The sequence below is a fragment of the Gallus gallus genome, chromosome 8, assembly GCF_016699485.2.
Source record: "Gallus gallus isolate bGalGal1 chromosome 8, bGalGal1.mat.broiler.GRCg7b, whole genome shotgun sequence".
Classification (NCBI taxonomy): domain Eukaryota; kingdom Metazoa; phylum Chordata; class Aves; order Galliformes; family Phasianidae; genus Gallus; species Gallus gallus.
The window spans coordinates 10,051,424-10,075,298 of NC_052539.1; the positions used below are offsets into that span (position 1 = coordinate 10,051,424).

General features: G+C 39.2%; 1 protein-coding gene across 23 annotated transcripts in view; it reads right to left on the reverse strand.

Moving 5' to 3' along the window:
- Positions 1-23,875, reverse strand: part of PLA2G4A (phospholipase A2 group IVA) — a 108,603-nt gene that overhangs the window by 20,395 nt on the left and 64,333 nt on the right. For all 23 annotated transcript variants that reach the window (XM_046944308.1, XM_046944307.1, XM_040704513.2 and 20 more), the window contains 6 exons: positions 21,286-21,399; positions 18,404-18,441; positions 16,192-16,333; positions 8,979-9,115; positions 5,001-5,223; positions 2,987-3,101 (listed from right to left, as the gene is read on the reverse strand). In XM_046944308.1, coding sequence (XP_046800264.1) covers positions 2,987-3,101; positions 5,001-5,223; positions 8,979-9,115; positions 16,192-16,333; positions 18,404-18,441; positions 21,286-21,399 — 769 coding nt within the window. The remainder of the gene's footprint in view (positions 1-2,986; positions 3,102-5,000; positions 5,224-8,978; positions 9,116-16,191; positions 16,334-18,403; positions 18,442-21,285; positions 21,400-23,875) is intronic.

Below are 23,875 nucleotides of genomic sequence, written 5' to 3' on the forward strand. Positions count from 1 at the left end.
AAATATGCTATCCAAATTATGGTTGATAGTGACAAAGGCAGCAGAAAAATTATTTAACACGGCAAGAAAGATTGTGATGTTGTGAAAGATTACAGCAGAGGCATTAAGGTTACACCAAAAATGTTTTCTGAGAAATGCAACAAGATAAGTCAAAGCTGAGAGGCACTTGAGAAAGTTATTAGTACCAAACTATGTAAATATATTTTTAATGTGTACACCAGCTTGACAAATAGAGAATTCATTCAAACATGAAGCAAAATATCCTAATGCATTTTCTGATCTCAGAAGAAAATTCCAGAAGTGATTTACATTCTACAGCTTATGTCTTTAGAAAATGTATTTTAGTTGATTTTGAACTATTGTTTTTGTACAAGTGGAATTGCTTCTACCAAAGAATTTGCTTTATCTTTGAGCAAAAGTGAATAAAAAGTACCCTACATTTTCACTACTTTGCTCATCTGCTTTATCTTCCAGATTTTTCATAGTGATCAATTTGGCTGCTTTTACTGTAAATATAGATTAGAAATAACCCTGAAGCAGAAAGTCAAAAGAAAGAGCTTTCAGAAATCCCCACAGGTCACAGGATGCTATCCACTCATCCAGGTATTCAGCGTTTCTGTTGAAACAGTAAGAGGAAAGTTACCCCAGAATGGAAAGATTTAATCATGACTGCTATGAGTTTCATTTTATGGGGCAATGCTTAACTACATGAGTCAAATACAACATCCTACTTTTCAAATAAACCACCCACAAATAAATTTTCAGTTATTAGAACAGAAGGAAATTCCTTTAAAGATCCAGTCTAGGAACTGAAAGCTATTTGCCTTTTGTGTCACCAACGGGCTTTGGCATGTACATATTTTAGAATCATGCTGATAGTGAAACGCTTTAGAATTAGAATTAACTTTAATCTGTGATTGTTCAGTTTTATTTTTCTATTTGCACTAATGATGATGATTTCTGAAAACAAATCCTGTTCACAGAAGTAATGCATTTGTCTTAATATGGACTTAAGGACTTCTGCCTTAGCTTCTCCTGACATTCCTGAAGCTCCCTGAGACAGCAGCCATTCAAATCAGTGTCAGAAGTCTCTCCACTCCTCTCTTTACCATTGGATATCAGTATCTTTTTATCATTTAGGAAGATATCTTAATAAAAAAAATAGTAATAATAAGTAATTTAAGAAGCTGTCTTCAACTAGACCACCGTAACTATGTTCAGTTACAGCAATTACTGCAGTTTTGGGTATAGCCAACACCGGGTCAGGAGTACTGGGAAAGCATGCAGACCCTGGGGCATGAGAGCAATTAGCAGCTGCAGGAAATCTTGTACCATCACTCCTCAAAGGAACACTACCTGATGTAACTAATGCATCTCAACTCTGAAACCACATGAAAGATCTTACTTATGTCTATAATCCAAGAAAGCGTAAATATTTTAGTTCAAAGCCTGCTCAGTTCTAAAAGGAGAAAGGAATCTTAGAATAGAAACAATCAAGATCATCCTCTATGATGACAAAAATGATAGTCTCAAAAAGGAAAAACAAGATCCATTGACAGAGGTGGTATTTTTTCTAACCTAATTAGGAAGGCTGGTGAAATCTACCAGCCTTCAGCTGCTTCTGGACTTGCTTTGAGAAGGCTGCTCTTAATGAAAGATCATTTTATTTTTAGAAACAGTAAAGAAGGAACCAAAACAAAATTCTGCATAAAACAGAAAGTCGTCAGAAAACAAAACACTTGTATGTTAAACCAATGAGCTTTCAGGTTTTTGAGGAGGAATGCAGAAATTCTCCTATGAAAACTGTAAACTTACAGCCTCATTTTTTATTATGAACAAATCTTTGATAGTGACTCTTCCAAATGCTTTTTGGGAAATCTGGATATAATGGGACTTCTAAACCTCTGCTGAGCCACTCAGTGCTTCCTTTCTCAGTCATATAACTATCTAGGCACAGACATCCCTTTGCTTGTACAGCAGCTAGTCCCAGAACAGCCTCTCTCAAATCAGGTTACTAGATGGGACTAGAAGCTACGAATAAAACAAAAGCCTCTTTAAAGTTACCAACAGTACCATACACCGTGCAAGAAACAAAAAGGAGTACATCTGTTGGAATAACCCGGCCTGACTGAAAATGTTTCCCTCTACCTTTTTGGAATTCCAATATTGAGTGGCATTCTGCTGAAGGAGAACCACCAGCTTTTTACCTTGACTTCTGTAATCTACTGAGCTACTACATGGATAAGTGATACTCTTTTAAATTGGTAGGAAATCTTTATTTTTTTTTTCTTCAAGAGATAGAGAATGGAACTTATCATTCCACAGAAGCCTGAAACAGAGGTAGAATTAATTTCCAGGAACAAAAAAAAAAAAAAGCATTTGATCTAAAATACACTCTATTTGTCTTTCTGTTTTATGTGGTAATAGGGACAGGAAAAGATGCACCTTAAAAGACAAGCAAAAGCTCAGCTCCAGGATATGCCATGAGGAATAGGAGTATTCAACATCTCTTCTTCAAAGCTGCTTTGCTCTGATAGACTGTGGCCACATACTGCCCCAACCAACCAAGTATATACATAAGGACGTTCTCTCTGAGCCTTGAAACATCTTGTTAGCAGATTCTACTGTCAGATTCCCAGCAGCCACTGAGCACAAACATGTCTATTTCCTCATCATCTTTCGAAACAGTCAGAACTGTTCTTACAATGTTTTGCTTTGGTACATTCTTTATCACAGGTTTCTATTCTTGTTTTAAATGAGGGCTCCCTGTAGTTGGCTCATCACATTGTGAATTTTGTCAAACTCAAAGGAATGTTTAATAAAATGCCAGGTTCTTATCTAGTCCTTGCCACAAGGAAAATGAAGTGTAGTCAGACACAATTATTCTCAGAGGTTAGGAAAAAAAAAAACCAGGCTTTTTCTTTTTTCAGTCATGCACTTCTCATTCCTTTTCACAAATGATTCCACAGACAGACTGAAAACATACCTGCAAACATAAGCTCTGAGACATCTGGTTTGACATGGAGACACGTAAAGAGTGGAAGAGCACACTGTGCTTCACTGACTTTCTCCTTCATGTCACTCAGAGTGGTGTCCATTCTCTGTGTGAAAAGAAAGAAGTTATGTCCAAAGAGACCCTGTGACAGAGTGCTGATACCTTGGACACTACAAGTTTCTCTCAAAAGTGGACAAAATAATCCCAATAAAACAGAAGAACTTGTAAAAGGAAGCAATTGGTTTGAATGCCTTTTATCTCCACAGCTCAGGAGGGAAGGAATGGACAAAGAGTTGACAGAAAGATGATACAAGCATGAGTTATATGTGGGCTGCTCTGAAAGTAATGCCTCCTATGTTACGATGTTGGTCCATGACATCAGAAACAGATGTTGGTGGGATGGCAGTAGAGTTTGAACCTTCTCATCACTCTCCTTTTACATGTTGTTGCTGTGTGACAGATGGCAGCAGAGAGGCAGTCTGACAAAATGGTGCCTGACATGGATGTATGTATGAAGCAAAGGAGTGGAATTGAACTCCTCCATGCAGATAAAATGGTATCCACTGACATTCAATGACGCTTGTGAATGTTTATGGAGACCAAACAGTGGATGTGACCACAGTGAGGTGGTGGTGACAGAGACATGAAAGACAAGTCATGTTCTAGACAGCAATGTAGATTTTTACCATTGTGGTACACAGGCATCATTTCATCACTGGTGAAAAATGCACAGCTAATAGTGGTGACGTGCTGAAAAAGAGTGTTTTGTAGCTGAGAATTTGCTCTGTCACTGCTATCGTGTTCTTTGTATCTGTTGTAGATTCCATGGAAATAAATAGGAGGCTTTACTTTCACTGCAGTCTATGTAGAATCCAAGATAACATAACCACAAAGGAAACAGTACTGTTGGTCAATGCAGGTTCTTCCCCTCTGCTACTGCAAACCACTAAAGGAAAAACCTCTCATTCTGAATGGCCATTAATGATCAGGTAATGTGTTTCAGTCTGTGCTATTTCTAGGAACTCAGGAAAAGCTAGGAAAAGCAAATGGACCATTCATTAAGAGGCTAACTAAGGGCCTGCATCTCCCCTAGATGGTATTCTAGAGACTGCAATTAAGAAAAAAATGAAAATAGTTATGGCACAATAGGACTAGGACTTGTTACCTGCAAAAAAACAAGAGCTTTATATTCTTTACTCACTGACAGTGTCGGGTTCAGATTTCAGCTAAACATCTGTGCATCTGCTTAACTCCTTAACATGCAGGGACTTCTAACCAGTCGAAAAGGATCATCTACTTTCCTTTGTTGTGTTGCCTGTTTTTCAGTATTTTAGTGTTTAAAACTAACATATATACTTATGAAATGAAGATGTGCATTAAAAAGTCTGTGAATCTATTAACACATTTCAATCTTATGATAAGATCAAATTCAAATTCTGTTTACTTGACTCATTTCAACTTGAAGTCTGTGCCTGATTCAGTCAAATAGGATTTGTCGATAATAAAATATAACAGTATGAAACACTGCTATTGTATCATTTCTCAGAAAAACAATTAGTATTAGAAACATGGGTCTGGTCTTTTACATCGAAAATAGTATTTTGTTAAGTAACTGCTGCTTCTCTCATAACAGAATGTGTGTAAAGATGTTGCAACATTGTGTAACTGTTGAAAATGCTTGAGCAGCAACATCTATGGATGATATGCACGCTAAGAGCATGCTGCAATTATCCAGCAGCTGAGTTCATTTCCGTTGTACACGAATGTATGTTTTTCTAGCTCTTAATGAAATGAGAACCATTCCAAAACATACCCCAGAGCACGGAAGGCATTTTACAAGCTTCTTACCCAGTATCTGTTCAGCTATCTATTGCTAAATATGCTTTGCAAAATGTTACCAAGGTCATTTAAAATAAACAAACAAACAAACAAACATAAAACAGCAACAGACCAAACTAGCAATAGTTTCACAGCTTTAATATTCATTAAAAAAGAATGCACTCACGTTATGAATAAGTGTTTCACCTATTAGCATTCCAAAGATATCAGTGAAGGTGACTGGCTGCCCTGAGCTTTTTTTATTCCACAATGCTTCAATGTAGCGTTTGACCTTCTGAGGAGTGAGCAGCAGAAGTGGGTTGTGACTGACCGAGTTCATCAATTCTTGATTAATCTCTTTTGGTCCTTTTTCTGGAAAATCCGGGTGTGAATATAAAGTTGACATGTACCTGCAACAGAAAGCAGGCTCTGTAAGTGCCAAAGCCTTGTTCACTTGCTGATTATTTTACTCACTGTAAATCTTTTTTTTTCTTCTTCCTCGAAGTACAGAAAGCTACATATTTTGTTATAAGTGGAAACATACAAGCAAGTACTCAGCAATTCCATAATATTTATGATGTAAAATTCTAATGTGTTTATCATTTACCTGCTTAAGGGACACTGGACAGAATTGTGGAAGGCTGAAAAACAGGAGGATTGGATATTCTATGAGAATACACAGATTCAAAAAACCCTAAAATATACCAGTGTACTAGCATACTTTCCAGGATGTAGATGTTTTCAAAATAGGATGAAACATAATAACTACAACCTGTGCAGGGATTTAACTGGGGATTTAGTAAAGGCCTATTGGGTAAATTGTAATTTTGTCATTGAGTAACTCTGGAAACTGAGGTTTTGTTTACTCAAAACAAAGTTTAGATTCAGATGTAGGCAACTGCGGTTTTCGCTTGGCCGGCTCAAGAAAAACTACGGCTGAAGACTCTAGATATGCCATCCAAACGTAGTAGAGACTCCTTTCACTATTATTTATTCAATTAGCTGGCTCATGTATACATACCATACTTCACACATAATTCTGCATAGCAGTTTCACACACACTGTGTAATCTTAGCCCTGAGGTCATTATTCTGCAATTTAGATGACGGCATGATGAACTTCATCATATGCAAGATGGAAGAACTTGATTCACTAAACCCTTGTACAGTCTCTAAAGCTCATCATGCACGTCAGCCCATGGGTGGAACAAATATAGCAGCAAGCTTCCAACCGAGCAGAGAAAGGAAAACGCGGGATGAAGAATTCAGCACAAGGTTGAAGCAGGAAGACAGATGAAACAGTCAAGTAGGTAAATGCATTGCTCCAAGGTTCGGCACGCATCTGAGTAAACAAGCGAAAGCCTGACTCTCCCTCCAGGAAAGGGATACTCCACCCTTCAAAAAACACAGAAAGAAACGAGCATTATTCCAAACTACCAGAATTCATTGAAGAAAAAGAATACAAAGAGTGCTGAAGTGCCAATTTATTTATTCAGCAAGGGAGGAAGTTCTGAATGGGTGACATCACAAAGACAGCCAGAGTAAATTTGTTTAAATGCCATTGTTTTCAAATATGGTTCTGACTGAATCAGTTCAGATAATCCTGCTATTTTGATACATGTTCTATAGGTTTACATTGGGTGACCTTTGTATTCACACCTCGGTTTTCTAGAGAAGGAACCACATGCCCAGCTGACACCTTTTCAGAACACGGACTGCATATCGCTCCCTATAAATGCACTGACAAACCTTCACACTACGCCACACAATTCAACTGCTCATCATTCAGTCAAAGGAGACCTTCCCCTTTTGCTGCAAATTGGACAAGATACATCCAGATCACTTAACAGAGAACAGTAATCTGCCACACCAACCAGAATATCCAGCAGAAACACATTCCTGGGTGCCAGCCTCTTACAGTTAAATCTGAGTCACAAATTCTTATTTTTAGTTCAGAGACTGTTCTGGCATTTAAGAAGATTCAGAAATTTCCTGTATAGTGTGGGAGTGGGATCAAGCCTAACTCCAAAGCTGAAAATAATTGAAAAAAAATAACAGGGAATAGAACAGATCATTATCTATTTCAAATAGCAACTTTAAGAGCATTTTCTTAGAACATGTAACCAAAATTCATGTACTTGCTTAGAGTTAGACCAGTGGATAAAACTTATCTCAGGTATATCTCCTACTCATGCGTATTTCACTATTACAAAAATAGCCATTTTCCCTCAGTCTTATAGAAACCAGACACTCATATAATCATGTGATTTAGACACATGGGAGGAAGGAACCTTGAGGGGCCTCAAGTCCAAGCTACTACTCAATGCAGAGCCAGCTTAAAAGTCAGATCCAGTTGCTCAGGGCTTTGTTCAGTCAAGTTCTGCTCCCACAGCAAGAATTCACTGAGTCAGACATCCTACTCAGCCCAGCCAAGTAACAATGGTGCAATCCATTCCAGTGCTTGACCATTCTCACTGCAAAACAATTTTCCTAGTAGCTAACCAAATTTCTCTTGCCACAACTTACAGCCATTACTCCTTGTCCCTTCTCTGTCTATCTCCAAAGAGCCTGTTTCCTTTACTCATTAGGTTGCTGAAGATAGCAGCAAGACCTCCCCATTCCACTACCTTTGTCCTCCCTCCTCAAAGCTGAAAAAATCCATCCACCTCAGCTTTCCAAGAACTCCAATCTCCTAATTTCCTAGGCGGTACTCTGACGGAATTCATTCAGTCTGTGGACACCTTTCTTGTATTAGGTAACCCTAAACTGTTTCAGTTCCAGTATTCGAAGTGGTACATACAGAAAGAACCAGTTAAGTTAAAATCATTTATTGTGACATTTGGGATACTTCCTTGAAAAGTTCAAAATTTTCTTAAGATGCAACATCCTCTACTGCAAACTGACCAAGTGACATTAAAACCAAGTTTTAGTTAGACAATAAAAAATGCAGTTTTTGCTTAATAAAGAAAACATAGTGCTAAGGAGGCCAAACAGTTACGAAATTTGGCTTGTATTTGCCAGATGTCTTCAGCTGATGCAAATTACACAGCCTTTTAAAATGTTACATCATTTCATTTAAGAAATGTGAAAACAAATAGTTTCAACATTTGTAATAAGCGCAATTTGGGATAACTTTTATGAAAGCCAAGAAGACAAAAGGCTGCAGGTTCATCACACTGGTCAGGGAGAATAGCAACCCTCTTATTCAGAAGACTGATCAAAGCAGATGTAACACCAGGGTTCAAATTATTCTGCTGCCTACAAAACCCTGAGCCCATAACACCCAGATAGTGCCTTTCATAGTGCTGTCAATCTGATTTACTTCTGTTACTGGCATTCACTGAGTCAGAAGGATATCACAGCTACCTGATGAGGGCATTCTCAAGTTGAGACATCTTGGAAGATCTTTTCTCCCATCTGGTTGACATATTTCTTTAAAAAAAAAAACAAAAAACATATTTTCTGATACATTGCAATCAGTATCACCTGCAGCATGGCAAACTGTATTCCTTCCTAAAAGCTGAAATACATCTGCTCTAATTTCCTTATGCTAAGAAATGATTCCCAATTAGACCCTGGACATCACCAGTAACCACTATGAAGGAGAGTAGTGAGTCTAAAAATGGAGCAGAAGACCTCTCAACGATTTGAAAAATCGCTCAGAAGTGCCCCAAAAGGATACAGTCCACTTGGGGTTGGATGAGTCTTCATCTTCAAACTGAAGAATTTTTTTTCATTTAATCAGAAAAAGAAAACAAAAAAGAAAATACTTGGGTTTATATCAACAGTGTGAATTTTTTTTGTTCACCCATCAAGATGAAAAAATCGGTTACACAGCTGTAATATATTCAGCACTGACCACAGATACAGAAATGTGGGTGTACATGTGTAGCACCTCTTTTCATCTGTTCCTGCTAGCAAAGCTCCCAGGAAGATCACCTGGAGACCAAGCTGTTTTCACCCTTCCAGGCATTCTGGAACACCTCTGCTAGCAGATCTGCTCTACCAACATGCTGCACTGTAAGACAGTTGGCTCTGTGAGCCTCTTACCTACTGATAGTGATGATTTGATGTGAATAAGTGCCTTAGAAATAAGTTCACTCTCATGAAAATTTTTTCTCAAACTTCCTGAGGACAAAAGCGAAAGAAAAGGAAAAATCTCTTACCAGGTGGATCCAGAAAGACCAGCGATGTAAGTTGCACAGTCTAAAACTCCTGATTCATAAAGCGCTTTCATGACTCCAGCAAACCCAACCATGGCACGAAATCCACCTCCTGATCCCAATACTGCTATCACTGGTACCTGCAGAAATTAAAAGAATAGTCTTTCATCACATCAGCTCCATTACAGACTTAAGTAGTAAATTAATGCTATTCACTAATCACAGGCCAAACATAGTAACTGTGTGCAATTAATAAAGTCACCACGCAGTGAGCCTCACAGTAGACTCAAGACCTACACTTTTTCTCATCCATGCGTGACAAGACAAACAGAAGGTATTCTGCAGTTTCTTAGTGGCACATGTGTAAGAGAATGGAAAATAACTTTAATAAAGCACTCTGAGATATGACATTTAAATAGGAACAGTACCATGAATGCACCATGAGGCTAACTGTCCACCTTAGCATTTCCGGACCCAAGAGTGATATACAGCTTCTGTATATCATTTGCTCAGTCCCTTCTACTTCACCAAGAACTGTACAGCAGAAGTACTTACAGACTGCAGCATGGGACCACAAGCAAGAGCAACCAGGAATCAACCAGCAGCACAAGATTCGAGGCCCTGCCAAGGTGAAAATCTCATGCTAGGGAAGACTTCCTTTCAGCTTCCTATTTACCTGGTACCAAGGGACCACGGGGAACCAGGAGGCACAAATGAAATGCACCACCTGGCAGGAAGGGATGTAAAGGAAGGCTACTTGGGCCTAGCTCCCAGGTGAGCAAGGAGGAAGATACACAACTGAGGCAACCCAAGGGCAGGAAGAAAGCATGAGCTTCCAGAATAGGCAATAGCAAATCTGCTACTTCATGTGGTGAGGGAAGTACCCCCTGCCACATCCAGCTCTTTACCTTGGTTCAGAGCTCTAGTGACAGAGAGGGGTGAGCAAATGCTGTCCAGGAGGATTTTGGACCGGTTACTCTCTAAGAAACAAGGTTACAATGTGACAAGCAGCAGGTTACTCCCTCCTCTCTGGGACACAGGCCAACCTGACAGCCAGACCAGCTTGCACAGGGAGGCCTGCTGCTCATTCAGACTCAGGATCCAGGACAGCACGCAGAGAAGCGCGCTGAGTCTCATTTGGCCTTCCAGTTCCTCACCGCTCACCCATGTGGCATTACTGACACAGACGAAGGTGAGAAGGGCTTTGACTCATCTCTAAGAAGGAATAAGGGGCACAAGGTCCCAAGCCTGTGGCCTGTATACTTGATCTTTTCAGTCTGGAAGAGGAATAGCTCAGGCTGATCTTGTCACGCACAGATGGTATCACCAGGAGACTCTTGTTATCATTTTTGTGAAGCCTTGACAATGAAAATGGTCCACTGGGAAAATAAATAATCCTCTTAACCAATAGAGTGAGGAATATCTTCCTGAACAGATTTTCATCAGGATGAAACCAAAGACTTATCTTTGGGGAGCTTCTGGGTCAAGATCAGAGATACTGGGGCAGTCTGATTTGGATTCGCGAACCAATTGGATCAAGTGGGTGAGGCTTTCTCTAAAAAAACAGCAGAAGTCTCCTAATCTGGCTGTGATCCTTACAGAGCACAAAGGGTAACACTTTGCAAAACGTCAAAGAAGTCTACAGACTTCACTGGTTGCAAGGACCTACTGCAAATACTAGAGGGATGGACTGGTAGTGCTGTACTGCAGCTGCTGCTCAGACAGTAAAGCACCAGGGGCAAAGATGGCCACTGCTTGGGCTGGGGCATTGTGAGGTGACTGACCTTTAGAGGTTCCTTCCAAATAGTAACTCTATAGTTGTTATATCTTAATTCTTATTCATTATTTGCTGACAGAGTGCAATATTATCACTGTGCAGAATTCTTAATTTTTGGTTCCTCACTGGCACAGAAAGTGCCTGATTTTTCTGATTCCTCGGGTCAAGCAGTAAAATATGTATGCATAGTGAAAGTCAAATACTACTGTTATGACCCTCCTTTGCTTCCTACCAACTGAAATAACGCGTAGGATTTTCAGTTCACTTCACTAATACAGACTCAAAAATACCATCAGTATTTGATATCAGTCAGACTGCCTGAATAAACCAAGGTAGGTCTTGGCAACAGTAAGCCGCTGGACCCACAATATCCTATTACTTAGAACACTAATTGCCCAATCTTAATAATCAGAATTCATTTGAAGAAGCCTACACTTGTAGCAAGACTTCTTAATAAAAATATACTCCAAATTTCTTTAGACTGTTGGGTCTGATTTTGTATAAGCCAGGAAATAAACAAAACTGGAAAGACATTAAATGCAGTTATTTGGTAACTTCTTAGTCACAAAGCCACAGAAATTTTTGAAGCAATCCAAAGACCAGCTCTAATCCAAATGACATCTAAGGGACAGAGTCAAAGGCAGGAAGAGTTACTAATAAAAACCAGAAGACAAAGAAATAATATTTTGGTTAGGAGATTAAAACCACATTTGATAATAATAATTTTAAAAAAGAGAAGATATTGCTACATAGCATGAAGCCAGTCTCAAATTTACACCAACCTTACAAAAGCTACTGGTGAGATAAGGAGAATTTATAGGCATCTGTTTACCTAATCAGCTACTAAGAGATAGCAAACCAAGCAAAGGCAGACGCAGTTATAAGTGATGCCATACTCAAAATGTATCTACAGGAGTCTTATGTTATACTTCTTTCCTTCCTGTTTTACCAGTCCTGACATGAAAGTCATTCACTCCTTTCTACTGCATAGCTTCCCACAGTATCTGGAAAGAAGACAGAATAGAACACAAGCAATTGCTACCAGTATCAAGAATTTTAGACTAAGCAAGAGTCCCACCTGGCTCCCACTTTCAGAAATCTAGAATTTTCCACTGTTCATTGTGATTAGACAACTTCTTGGCTGTTACTGAGTGTAAAAAACTCACACAGCTGCGTAGAAAGTCTGTATCTGATCAAACTGGTAATCAATCAAAAATGCCACTGAAACTCAAGCTGCCAATGGATGGGATGAGTTATAAGAAACGGAACCTCATGACTACTGAGTTTGGTTTCTTTCTGTAGACTCCATATTCCAAGCAGTGAAACTCCCATGCAGAAAAAAACTGCATAGCCCCATGGAAATGGTCATGCACAGTGACCAGTAAGTTGAGACACTTCCTGAGGCTTACATTCTGCAAAAACTACTTATTCTTGATGCAACAAGATTATTCAGTCATCTTCTTCATAAGCATTAAGCTTTAGTAATATAAACCACAGGTATTTACTGGCATTCAGCATTCATCAGGCACATCCACAGATAGCTATCTACCCAAAAATGACAAAGCAAAGGTAAAGATTTAGGACATGCCTTGTTTTGTTAAGCCAACACCTCAATAATGGAGTAGTAGCTTTGAACAGAAGAGCCATATTACTAATCAGAAATTTAATAACGTATGTTAGGCTTTGAAAGCTCTTTACAAACACCACCTAATTAACCTACATAGACAAATCCCAACAGGATGAAGAGGGTGGTTTGCAGGTGCAAGGCTGGAAAAAAGTATGTGAGAATACTTTCAAAGCACCACTATTCAATGAATCTATTCATCAGTAAAGTGGCAAGAGCAGAAGGGAAAATCTGAGCTCTGAGGAGAATCTCTGAGGAGACTCCTATACTAGGAAAGAAGAGGTTTGCAAAGAGGTATGTGCATGTATGGAATCTCAATTTTCACTTACGATATCAAAGCAAAACATGAAGAATTGAATTTACTACTTTATTTCCAGAAATGCACTGGACAAGCTCTAGAGCAGAGGGCAGTAGCTGAAGCGAGCCTCCCACAGGAAACAACTTCTTTAAATATCAAAAAATAATTGGAGAGAAGCATCTACTGCACATCTTCATCCATTTATTTTGACCAATCTAATACTAACTGACATGGAGACATAAGCAAGGTGATGAAGATATGAGTCCTTTCCTGCTGTGCAGAAGAACACAAAGAGCTTTTTTACTACTACCAGGTAAGTAGGTTTTTTAAAGCAGCATTTCAGCTGCAATTCAGTTTCTAGCAGGTTTAAGGGTAAGAAATGGCAAAATCTGAAATCACATACAGCCATCCTACAAGTTTTGCTCTAGGATAAATAGGGCAGAAGCAGGGTCAAAGTAGCTGCATACAGAGGACAAAGGGAAAAGGAAAAGCCACCTCAGCACTGAGAAAGAACAGAGGAGACCAAAGCATGCCTACACCTCCATGCATATGGGGCTGTTGCTAAGCACTCTGCTCTTTTGAGGGACTCTACTCAAACAGATCAGCAACCTAGACCAAAAAGGCAAGGGACTCACAAGGAAGTCATGCAGTGAGTCAATGGCAACATCATCAGCTGAATTCAAGTGTCTTGGTAACAACAGCCCCTTGCTCTGATCTCTGGCCATACTGACACATTTACTCCTAGAATCACAGAATGGCTTGGGTGGAAGGGTCCCTAAAGATCATTGAGCTCCAACTCCCCATTGTGGAAAAAGGTAGTCACCCACCAGATTATGCTGCCCAGGCCCCATCCAACCTGATCTTGAACACCTACTTCTAAAAGGTTGCATACTTCTCTGAACAAGCAAAAAGCTATATTGGCTTGGGTTTCTTTTTCTTATTGCTGGTCTGCATGGCACCAAGATAGTTCTGAAAAAAATTTTATCATCCAAACAAACACCACTGAACAGGACTTTGCAACTTTGATAAAGAGTTTCATCAATACACTTGTACTGCTTCTAGGAATCAAGTATTACTGTAAAACATAGACAGGCTCAGTGCAAAACAATTCTACTTCAGTAATCGGGCACCTCCTTTCAACAAGTGTTGCCTACTTAATCTCCTTAACGGGTCAAGAAAATGAAAAAGATTTGGGAAACAAGATATAATTTCAGAAAACAAGCTCTGAAAAAGACCGTCTCAATCATATTTTTCAGTAACCTGGAAAAAAAAAAAAAAAGCTAAAATATTAAATCCTGTTTTGGGAATGAGTGCTGCAGATGTTCTCGTTCAACTGCCCTGGAAACAACACAGTGCACAAAAACTGGACAAGAAGGTCTGAAGTGTAAAAATACTTGCTATGGGGTACACAGATGATTGTTAAAAATTGTTCTGAAAATTCAGTCTCAGAGAATTATACACCCTCTCTAACTGATTTTGATATGTTTAGAAAATTGTTTTAATGAAAACTATAAAAATAAGTAATACACAGGTATGAGAAATCTCATCTTCTGTGTTTTCAGAATGTGCTTCAGAATTAACTACAGAAACTTGGAAGTACACAATTATCTTCCATCCAGGGTGGACAATTTCACAGGTATTCAAGTCTCCTAGCATCCTTGCAAACCATACAGTGCCATTGACAGATGAAGAAACTTACACGAACTCTAAGTAGGTGACTTGTTTAAAAACCACAGACAGCTAAGAACGCTCATGTCTCTTAATTCCTGAAGCCACGTGAAGACTTCAAACATACTATAAATCCTCCTGCTATCTCACATTTCTAGCAATAAAAAGAGGAATGACAAGCTGTAAGGACACAACTGTATTTCAATTTGAACAAAAAGATTTTTCATCTCTGGAAGCAGCTATAATATTCGACATGTCAGCTCAGAAATACATACTTGGCAAACGAAAAAGGGGGTGACTGCATTACCTCAGTCCTCCTAGGGCTGATAAGCCTACAAATACTCTTTGGTCTTGGTAGATACAGCTTAACTGATGAACTTTGAGACAGCGAGAGATACCAAGGGAAGATGACGATAAAAAGAATATGAGAGCTTACCTAGCTTTTTCAGTAATTAGATTAATTTATGCATATATGCCACCTGCATAGAACTGACACTTCAGGCGCTAAGCTTTGCTCCAATTTCACCTGGAACTTGGCAGAACATCTTTGCATCTTTTCTGACAAATATATGCCTGCTATAGAAGACCAGACCAGTATCATCCACAGCTATCTACCCTGATACATGTGAACAGTAAAATAACTGCACCACATTTAAAAAAAAATCCTATTTAAAAAAAAAATTCCTATACAAAGTCTATAATATATATCACTACAAATAAAATATGCACACTTTCATATTTTCATCTTACTCAGTAAAATCACACAAGCACCTTTTACTAAGTAAGAATATGTTCAAAGCTATACATCAATAACACAGTCACTTCCTACTCAAAACTTCACATCAATTTAGAAGGAAATTCTTCAGTGTTGGTTCTGGTTTCTGAGAAATACTGTCACATTCTGCTTATACTGAACAGCACAAATGGAATCAATATTTTAAAGCCAGATAAATTTACCAGTTTTGTTCACTGTTATTGCAAGCCTGGGAGCAAAACAGGATAGGGAACAAGCAGGGAAGAATGAAGAGTATGGAAAAGCCAGAACAACACAAATAACTGAGCATGTACTGAATGTATCCTTCATTAACTCAAAATAAGGCACTGTTGTACAGAATCACAGTAAGGAGTGGTAAGGTTCAGCACACTTTATATCTTCCATGTGACCCAAACCATCACCAATCTATCTAGCTCTGCCCGGCTCACTTTTCTACTGGGCTCACTAGCACAGAGCACTAGGGAGTTGATGAAAGCTGCAGCTTCAGATACTCTCTAAGAATTAAACTCCACAGCCCTACAGAACAGGCTACAGTAAAAGAAAGAAACCTTTTATAAACTGACTCTAACATTAAAACCACTCTTTTTCTGCCCCGTCCTTTAGACATGAAGGCCATACAGCCAAGGCCATCTTAAGAGAGAGAAATAAAACACACTGATACATCTCCTCCTTTGCCCAATTCTAACCCAGACACTGCTTTCAAAAATTAAAACCAAGAACCATGTTAGAACTCACACTGTTTTTTTTAAGGTGCCAGCACAGATCAAAAGCTGTCATTTCTACCCTACAATAGCATTTCTGCAGTCCTGTCCTTTTGCATAGCATGGACAAATTTTATTTAAGTGCAACTTCATTTTGGTACAGGATTTTGTCTCCTTAAACTTTTATCTATACACTTAGGGTATGAGAAAAATCACTCCTCATCCTACGCATAAAGGGAAAATAGTTGTTTTGCTTTTGTCATCTGTCATTACATTGGACCGTTCTGCCTAATGCATCTCACTCCTTCAGCTGAGACACAAATGCAGGACTCCCTGAGGGATATTTATTTTTATGTGGATTCTCCAAACTTACGTCACGGGAAGTGGTCAAGTTCTTGCTGTTTTCCTCTCCTAGGAATGACTTCATACTCTGCATGATATTATCCTTCCGCTGCTGCCGGAATTTCTTCTCCTCATCACATAAAGCCATGCTGAACCGGAGGTCAGTTGAAGAGCTGTTTTTCAAAACAGACAGGAATTAGCGAAAGGCTCTATTCAAAACTGAACTTTAAAGACCACCTATGAGATCAAAATAAAATAAAACAGAATAAAATAAACATATACTTATGCGACAACTGCATAATGTGATTTGACACAGTGAAGGAAGCACAAAACAATGGCACACTGTTTTGCTGGGATATGTATTTCATATAGCAACTTCACAGTTCACATCGTAGAGTAAAAGAAGGCACAAAACAAGCAGCTTCCAGTGGTGCACTACCTAGTCTTAAAAAGTAACATTAAGTTAATATACATGAGTGATGAAGCAACTACAAATGTTTAGCCTAGAAGTTTGAATTCTCTACTTATCCACAAAAAAAAAAAAAACAAAAAAAAAAAACATAGCGAAAAAAGGTTCACATGTGCTACTGTATACTCTTAAGGGGAGGAGAGGGCAATTTTGACACCATATCCATTCCAACTCATTATCAAAAGCTGTATGGATCTTAGCACAGATTGTACTGACTGGAGACAGAAAAAACAAAGCCTCTTTCTCCAGCTGTTTTTTTACCCCATATGATCAGAAGCACGCACAGGGCTGTGTAAAGACCCCAATCCCCTATCTGAATAACAGCCACAGCTTCAGCTCCCACTTCTCATTGCAGATAACAAGGTAGGAACTGAGTCAGCGTGTCACCTCATGGGTCTAAACTACAGCACTGCGAGTTTTCAGAGCCTGACAGACCTTTTCTCCCTTTAGAAAACCATCTTCAGAAAGTCTCACTACTGCCAGCCCAGAAGTCATCTCCTGCTTAAGGCCCATTTTGTGAAAGTGCATCACTGAGCTCAGCAGGGTCCCTCTCATACACCGGTGTGCAGGTGAGTGACAGACACTTGCACAGGAGCAACCTCTTGCAGCACTGCCTCTGCCAGGTAGCAGTGAGGAGAAGCATACAGATTCTTCCTTGTAACTGCTTCAATGAAATTCCCATGTTTTTGAAAAAAAGTACTGTTTACAAGCAATGTCCCATGAAAGTATATGGCATCATGAACTGGTGAGCCCCACAGAACCCAAAATCCATGTGGCTGTCAGTGCTTAGCAGAGTAGAACTCAACTGGATCCTTCTGCTTTACTTCTTCACTGTCTACTGCCAATGCAACAGCCAGACACAGTCAAGCATCTTACATTAATTTAAAGTGTGAGATATGAAATACTCGTAATTAAGAGCTCTGGATGTTTTAGGGGTGGTCTCAAGAACCACCCACATATCCACCTCTACTGGCATCAAACGATGAACAAAAATGATCCCTGGGGGCTGTCTGTCAGCCTCCAGAGTCATTACATACCTTTAGTTACAGTGCTCAGTGCTGTTATTTATAGTTCTAGCATTAAAAAAAAACTTTAAATGCCTTCTTCTCAGAAATTCATTTCTAGACTTAAAAGACATTTTTCTGATTATGCCTCAGGGTGATTTTTGTCTTTCACCTGGATGGGCCAAGAAAGAGGGAGAAAGACATTGAAAGAAAGAAGATTAAAACAAAACAAAAAAGCAGGTATCTGCTCAGCTTCATGGGAAATCCTGGCCAGAATGAGATATTCCATTTTCACCTCAATACTACACCAAGCTACACTTCAGGGCAGCTTTGTAATGAGTACACACACACAATGAAAGCTACCATAAGATGCAAAATCACTACAGATGGTAAAATAACAAGCTGAAGCTGATGTCTAAGAATTCATTAGGGAGAGCCCTTGAAAAGGAAAGTACTTAACACAAGACAAGATGAGAAGGCCATGTACAATAGCCTTGATCCTGCAAACATCTGGAAAAGGAAAAACTATTCAAAAAAGTAATGCTGTTTAAGTTGATTAGACAACTGCTGTTCAAAAATAACCTTCACTTTTCAAGTCCTTGATTTTTTAGTCCTTGGTGTTTCCAGGTTAAAACTAACAATTTTTGTACTCCACATGGCACATTTAAAAGAAAATTATAACAAACGGAACACAATTTTAAAAAGGTCTTTGCTGCTAGTGTATTTTCCTTTTATTTATTTATTTGTGGGTTTTGATAGGAGATACTTACCACACTTCAAGAGACAGCTCCAAAGTCATTTCTGTAACCTACACAAGAGAGATTTAAATCAAATTACAACACTTTCTGCAGAAAAAACAACCACACAGACACATGGAATATAAGATCACTAGTGTTATAGGCTTCTTTAGATCACTTCATTGAAAAGGAGAAGAAACTGCTAAAATCTGTCAGTGAGTTTACTTTTGGCAAAGCACTGAAAACACAAGAAAATGCTGCTAGGTATAGCCAGGTGCTGTCTTTCACTGGTTAGATGCCATTATCTTCCATTTCTTCACTGATAATCACTTTTTGACAGTTACTCCTGTTTGGCCTAAAGGGATCTGATTGTTTTCACACACTGAAGATGCAGCCACAGTCCATCCACTATGTGCTACCCAGCTCCCTGGGCAACTTTCACACTCAGCTTTCATTTGAAACTTGCACTCAACACAAGCCACCCAGTGCTTTCTACAGGTAAATTAATATGCTTAAATTATCAGTCAGGAGGAGTGACTGCTTACAAACATCTGAAAGATGCAAGTAAATTAATGAACATCACTACATAATATTTTCACTTCCATCAAACACCAGCTATGCAATACGCTGAGAAGACCAAATCAAAGAAGACCAAAGATTTCTCCCACGTCTTTACAATAATCAGTGTGACAAAATGCTGGTTCATTGTCAGTATCAAAAGGAACAATTCAACTGTTTTTTAGCAAGCCCTGGAAGCAACTAGCTGATCAGCTGCACATGCAGGAGATACTATTCACACGGTGAGGGACGGGAATCTCACAGCACTCCTGCAGACTGCAAGGATCTACCTGGCCCTAGCTATAGTTTGGTTCTCTCTGCCTCCTCCATAGTGCATTTAAAGGGGTTGACTGTAAGCATAAGTTTACAAAGAGATGGTTAAACTACTGATCATACTTGTTAGGCCCAATCCAATAGTACAAGGTTGCCAGACTAAGGATAGATAAGCATGTTAATCTCTCCGGGCTCTTGCAGGAAATGGCCACTGACACATCAGTGCAGCCCTGCAGGAACGAAACACACACTGTCTTCACTCTGCCTCTCGCTGTATTTGGACTCTCCTTCTCACCTGCAGTATGTGATCAGAGCACAGGACTAGAAGCAGATGAACACCCTCTGCTGAGAGCAGACCTGGTGGGGACAAGGCACACTCTGCTGCCTGCCCCACCAGCACTGCATGCATGGAGGGAGGCACAGCAGCAGGGCTGGAGAAAGGAAAGGCAGAGGACGAACATGAAGGAACGGCGCGAAGAGTCATTTATGGAAACACATCAAAGGCAGAGTAGCAATTACATTATTCCAGAACCTGACATTATTAATTTAGAAAGCACTTCAGAAAACATGCAGTGATTCAATGGTTGAAGAAATGTAGGCACACAGTACTAAATAAACCCTTGAAGGGAAATGTTCCAGCAGGGAAAGAGCGTGTCTTTTTTACCCTGCACAGACTGCCCAGGAAATCTCAGGGATACGCACTGTGCATGCAAACTGTCTGCACAGGACTCAGCCTGACTGATGCTCCCTTCCCACTTGCTTCAGAGTTTCTTAAGGCAACCCCTAGTTAAATGCTAAGGCTCATGCATGGAGCTCCCTGTTTCCCAACAAATGGGCTTTAATCAGTTATTTGTTGTAACCAAACCTACTTTTAAAGTTGTATCACACCAAAAATAGCAGAGCAGTCACAGATCAGGAGCTCTGACCGTGTAATAGATCACAGTCCCAAGCAGGAATGCATACAGTATTGATAATACATATAATATATGCACATGGTATATATAAAGATGAGCAGATGTGAAGGATACAATGACAACTGATGAATTATGTTCAGAATGGCCTCCAACACTGTGATATTTTAATACATGTAAAACAAATTATTAACAGATTTAACAACGACTTCCAGGAGTTACAGTGCAGATAGGCAATCCTTGTTAAACTGACACCATTTGTTTTGTATACGAGCTTAAAGAAAATAATCAAACTAGAACTTGTCTTTTTTAATTTCTTTTTTTTTTTTCAGCACCGCATGCAGCAATGCATCATTAATGTTAACTAGGGCTGTGTTACAACAAGCTATTCATTACAACTGCAATGCACACTAATAAAAGAATTTCTGTTAGCCTTCCGGAAGTCTCAAGCTTCAAGATAATATAGAGCACAATTAAATTCATAGAACAAAGACCATTAAACTAAATTGAAACAACTGGTGCAGAAACGTGTTTGGAGCACTGAAGTTTGATACTAGAGTTATAAAGAGGACTGTCTCAGAATGAAAAGCATTCAGTACTACTCTGTTTCTTCATTCTCCTCTCAGCAGGACTGCAAACTGATACATACAGTGGCAGTAGGCAGTCCAGTGTTTAACCACGGCTAACAGCGAATGCTCAGGAAAGAAGCTTCAGGACCAGGCGTGCAACCCTCAGCTGAGATTTCCCCCTGCCCCCAAAGCCTCCAAAGATGTAGCTATTTCCTGACCAACAGGCTTCCATTACCTAATGGGGGATGTAATGCCTCATTCTGCATTTTAAAATCAAAACTATGTTGATAAAACATAGCCAGAAATAGCAACAAAGAAGCCTTGGATTTTTAATCTGGGTTGCAAGAGCAGGCTAAATGTTTTTCTTAAGAAGTGACTAAGGGTGAACTCTGCATAACATAAGACTCAGTGAGATTCCTTAGGAAATATCACTCAGTCTTTCTAAGCACCAACTTCTACATGATTTGTGAAGAAGCTGTATCTAACCAGGTATATCCAGATCTACACAGTCGTTTATGAGCAATCAGTTCGGGCACTGATTACGAACTTCCCAACACATTTACAGCGACATAACAAATGCACAGCCACAAATATTGCAACTCACATTGTTGAAAGTTAACTGGACCTCCTTCTTCTCTCCCAGTTTCAAAGAGGATATAGGAAATGTGGCCATACCAAGAGTCTCATCCATAACGTAGTTGGCATCCATCAAAGTAACCTAAAAAGATAAACAGCATTCATTTCCACACTGATAAATCCCTTTTTAGGTCCATATAGATTATGCCTAAAGTAACTTTAAAAAAGGGATATGGAAAAGAATGTAACTGACCCAACCTAGTCAACACTCAAGGATATCCTCTTTAAGCAGGATAAGCTAGCATACAGCATAGGTGGCTTTTTTAAGGCATTCAATGGAGTGAGTAGGACAGTATCATTCACAAAGCATTATTCATTTGAGCAGCTTTTCTGTCAGTAAATCTCATCACATTTCTAAACAGACGTAATGACTTCAAATTGTATGAATTATATATAAAATTATTTCAATTTCTAGCTAGTAAATCTTCTCCATGGAGAAGACAGTAGTGTTTTAAGCATCACAAAAAGCATGCCAAAAAAAAAAGCAAGCCAAAAAACATAATGCAACTTTTCAGCTAAGATGGAATCCATATGTCCTAATCTTCCATTCACAGATCAAGAATTTCATAGCAATGATTTGGAAAAAAGCACAGCATTCCAAATGGCCCAAAGCTCCTCTCTGTATCAAATCAGACTTTCAAGTCTCTTCTCATCTTCCATATCAGAGCATATACCTTTTCAAATGCAATACCATCCAAGCACTGATGCAGACAGCAGAGAATACTGTCCACCGCATCTGCTCTAATGTTCCTGCGCCTATATCTAGCTGTCTTTTTTCTCTGAGACAGACTTTCAGTTCTCAAGTAAGATGCTAACAGACTTTCAAATTACTGTTTCCATGGCTTCTAGTAAATGAGTTCTCCAAACTCATTTGGTTTTGTAGATTAGTTTCTTTTGAAATACCATTTTTGTGGCTTGGAGTATATATTTTGCATAAAACAAATGCAATCAAGACACAGACACTTGCATGACTATTTGTTATATCTGAGTTCAACCTTTTTCCAGCTATAGAGAATTTGTCTCATCCTGTGCCACCATTGATTCTTTGAAATGAAGTGTATTTTAGTGACATTGGTATTCTAACATCATCTGCATTCTTCTGTTTCCTCACAGAACTTGATGCTCATTGTCATAACCTCCGAGGGCTGTCTTCTGAAACCAGCAGCAACAGTAAGAACTTCATAGCAGGATTTTGCAGAGCTTCTTACACTTCAAAGTAAAAACTGCACTTGAGACAGTGTTAAAAATTTAAACAACCAGAGGAGTAGAAGGGGTTGTGGCATCTGCATGAGCCTGGGAATTCACAAAATAAGCTTTAGGTGGGTTTTGCAGATTTGAATTTTAATTCTGATGCCATCCTCTGCTCTGCTATGGCTCCGCTATGGAATCTGTGTGTACCACAATGGCAGAACAAAAATACCAGCCTTAACCTAAAGAACATGTTTTTCATGGGGAAGAGAAGGTTTACCACAAACAGTATATATATGTTTATGCAGGTATAAAAGGAACAGGTCCAAATTAACCATTATTACATGGCAGGCAACTCCCATGAAATTACAAATATAGCACATGAAATTAATTATAGCACTTTCCTCATACAACAGCAATGATCTTTAGTTACTGTAAAAATACATTTCCAAATTCTACTTCTAATGAAATCTGCTGCATTTTCTCTCACAGCATAAGTGTCCTTTTGGCTTGTCTGGGCCAAACTGCATGAAAATGAGTTGTCTTGGGCATAACTCTCTCCAAATGTAATGTCTCCTATTTATTTCCATAGAAACCACAACACATACAAAAATAGCAATAACACTGTTTGATAGAGCAGATTCTCAGCTACAAAATACTATTTTTCAGCACAGTCACCACTATTAGCTATGCACTTTCACCAGCAATGAACGAGAGCCTGTATACCATGCTGGTAAAAATCTGCACCAGCAGAGGTGATCCACTGTCACTGCCACCACTGCTGAAATGCCCCACCCCACCCCTCTCTATGCTCACATCCACTTTGGTGGATCTTTCGGTCTTCATCAACATTTAGCATGTGCTGATGAATGTCAATGGGTGTTATTTTTTTCTGCATGGAGGAATTCAGTTCCACACCTCTGCTTCATACGCACTTCCATGTCATTCTCTGCTGCCTCTGCTGCTATCTGTCACACTGCAACAACATGTAATGGAACGTAGGCAGGAAGGTTCAACCTCTACTGTGATCCCACCAACATCCACCTCTAACGTTGCAGGCCAACATAACAAAATATGAAGCATTACTTTTGGAGCAGCCCTCATAAACTATATACAGCAACAAAGGTAGGTTGATGAACCCAAATTCTTATTTTTTATTTCTTCCTAATTTCCACAAATGATCACTCCATTCCTCTTTCTAAGTCTTGGCTACTATTCACCTATATTTTCACAAAAAAATAACAACTAAGTTAAAGACTCCAACCTTTTCCCAGGTTTCACTTGGCCAGGCTGCATGTCTAAGACCAAAACATTTAGTGAGAATCAACTCAGGTGACTGCTGTACAAGATAAAATGTCGGAAGCTGTTTT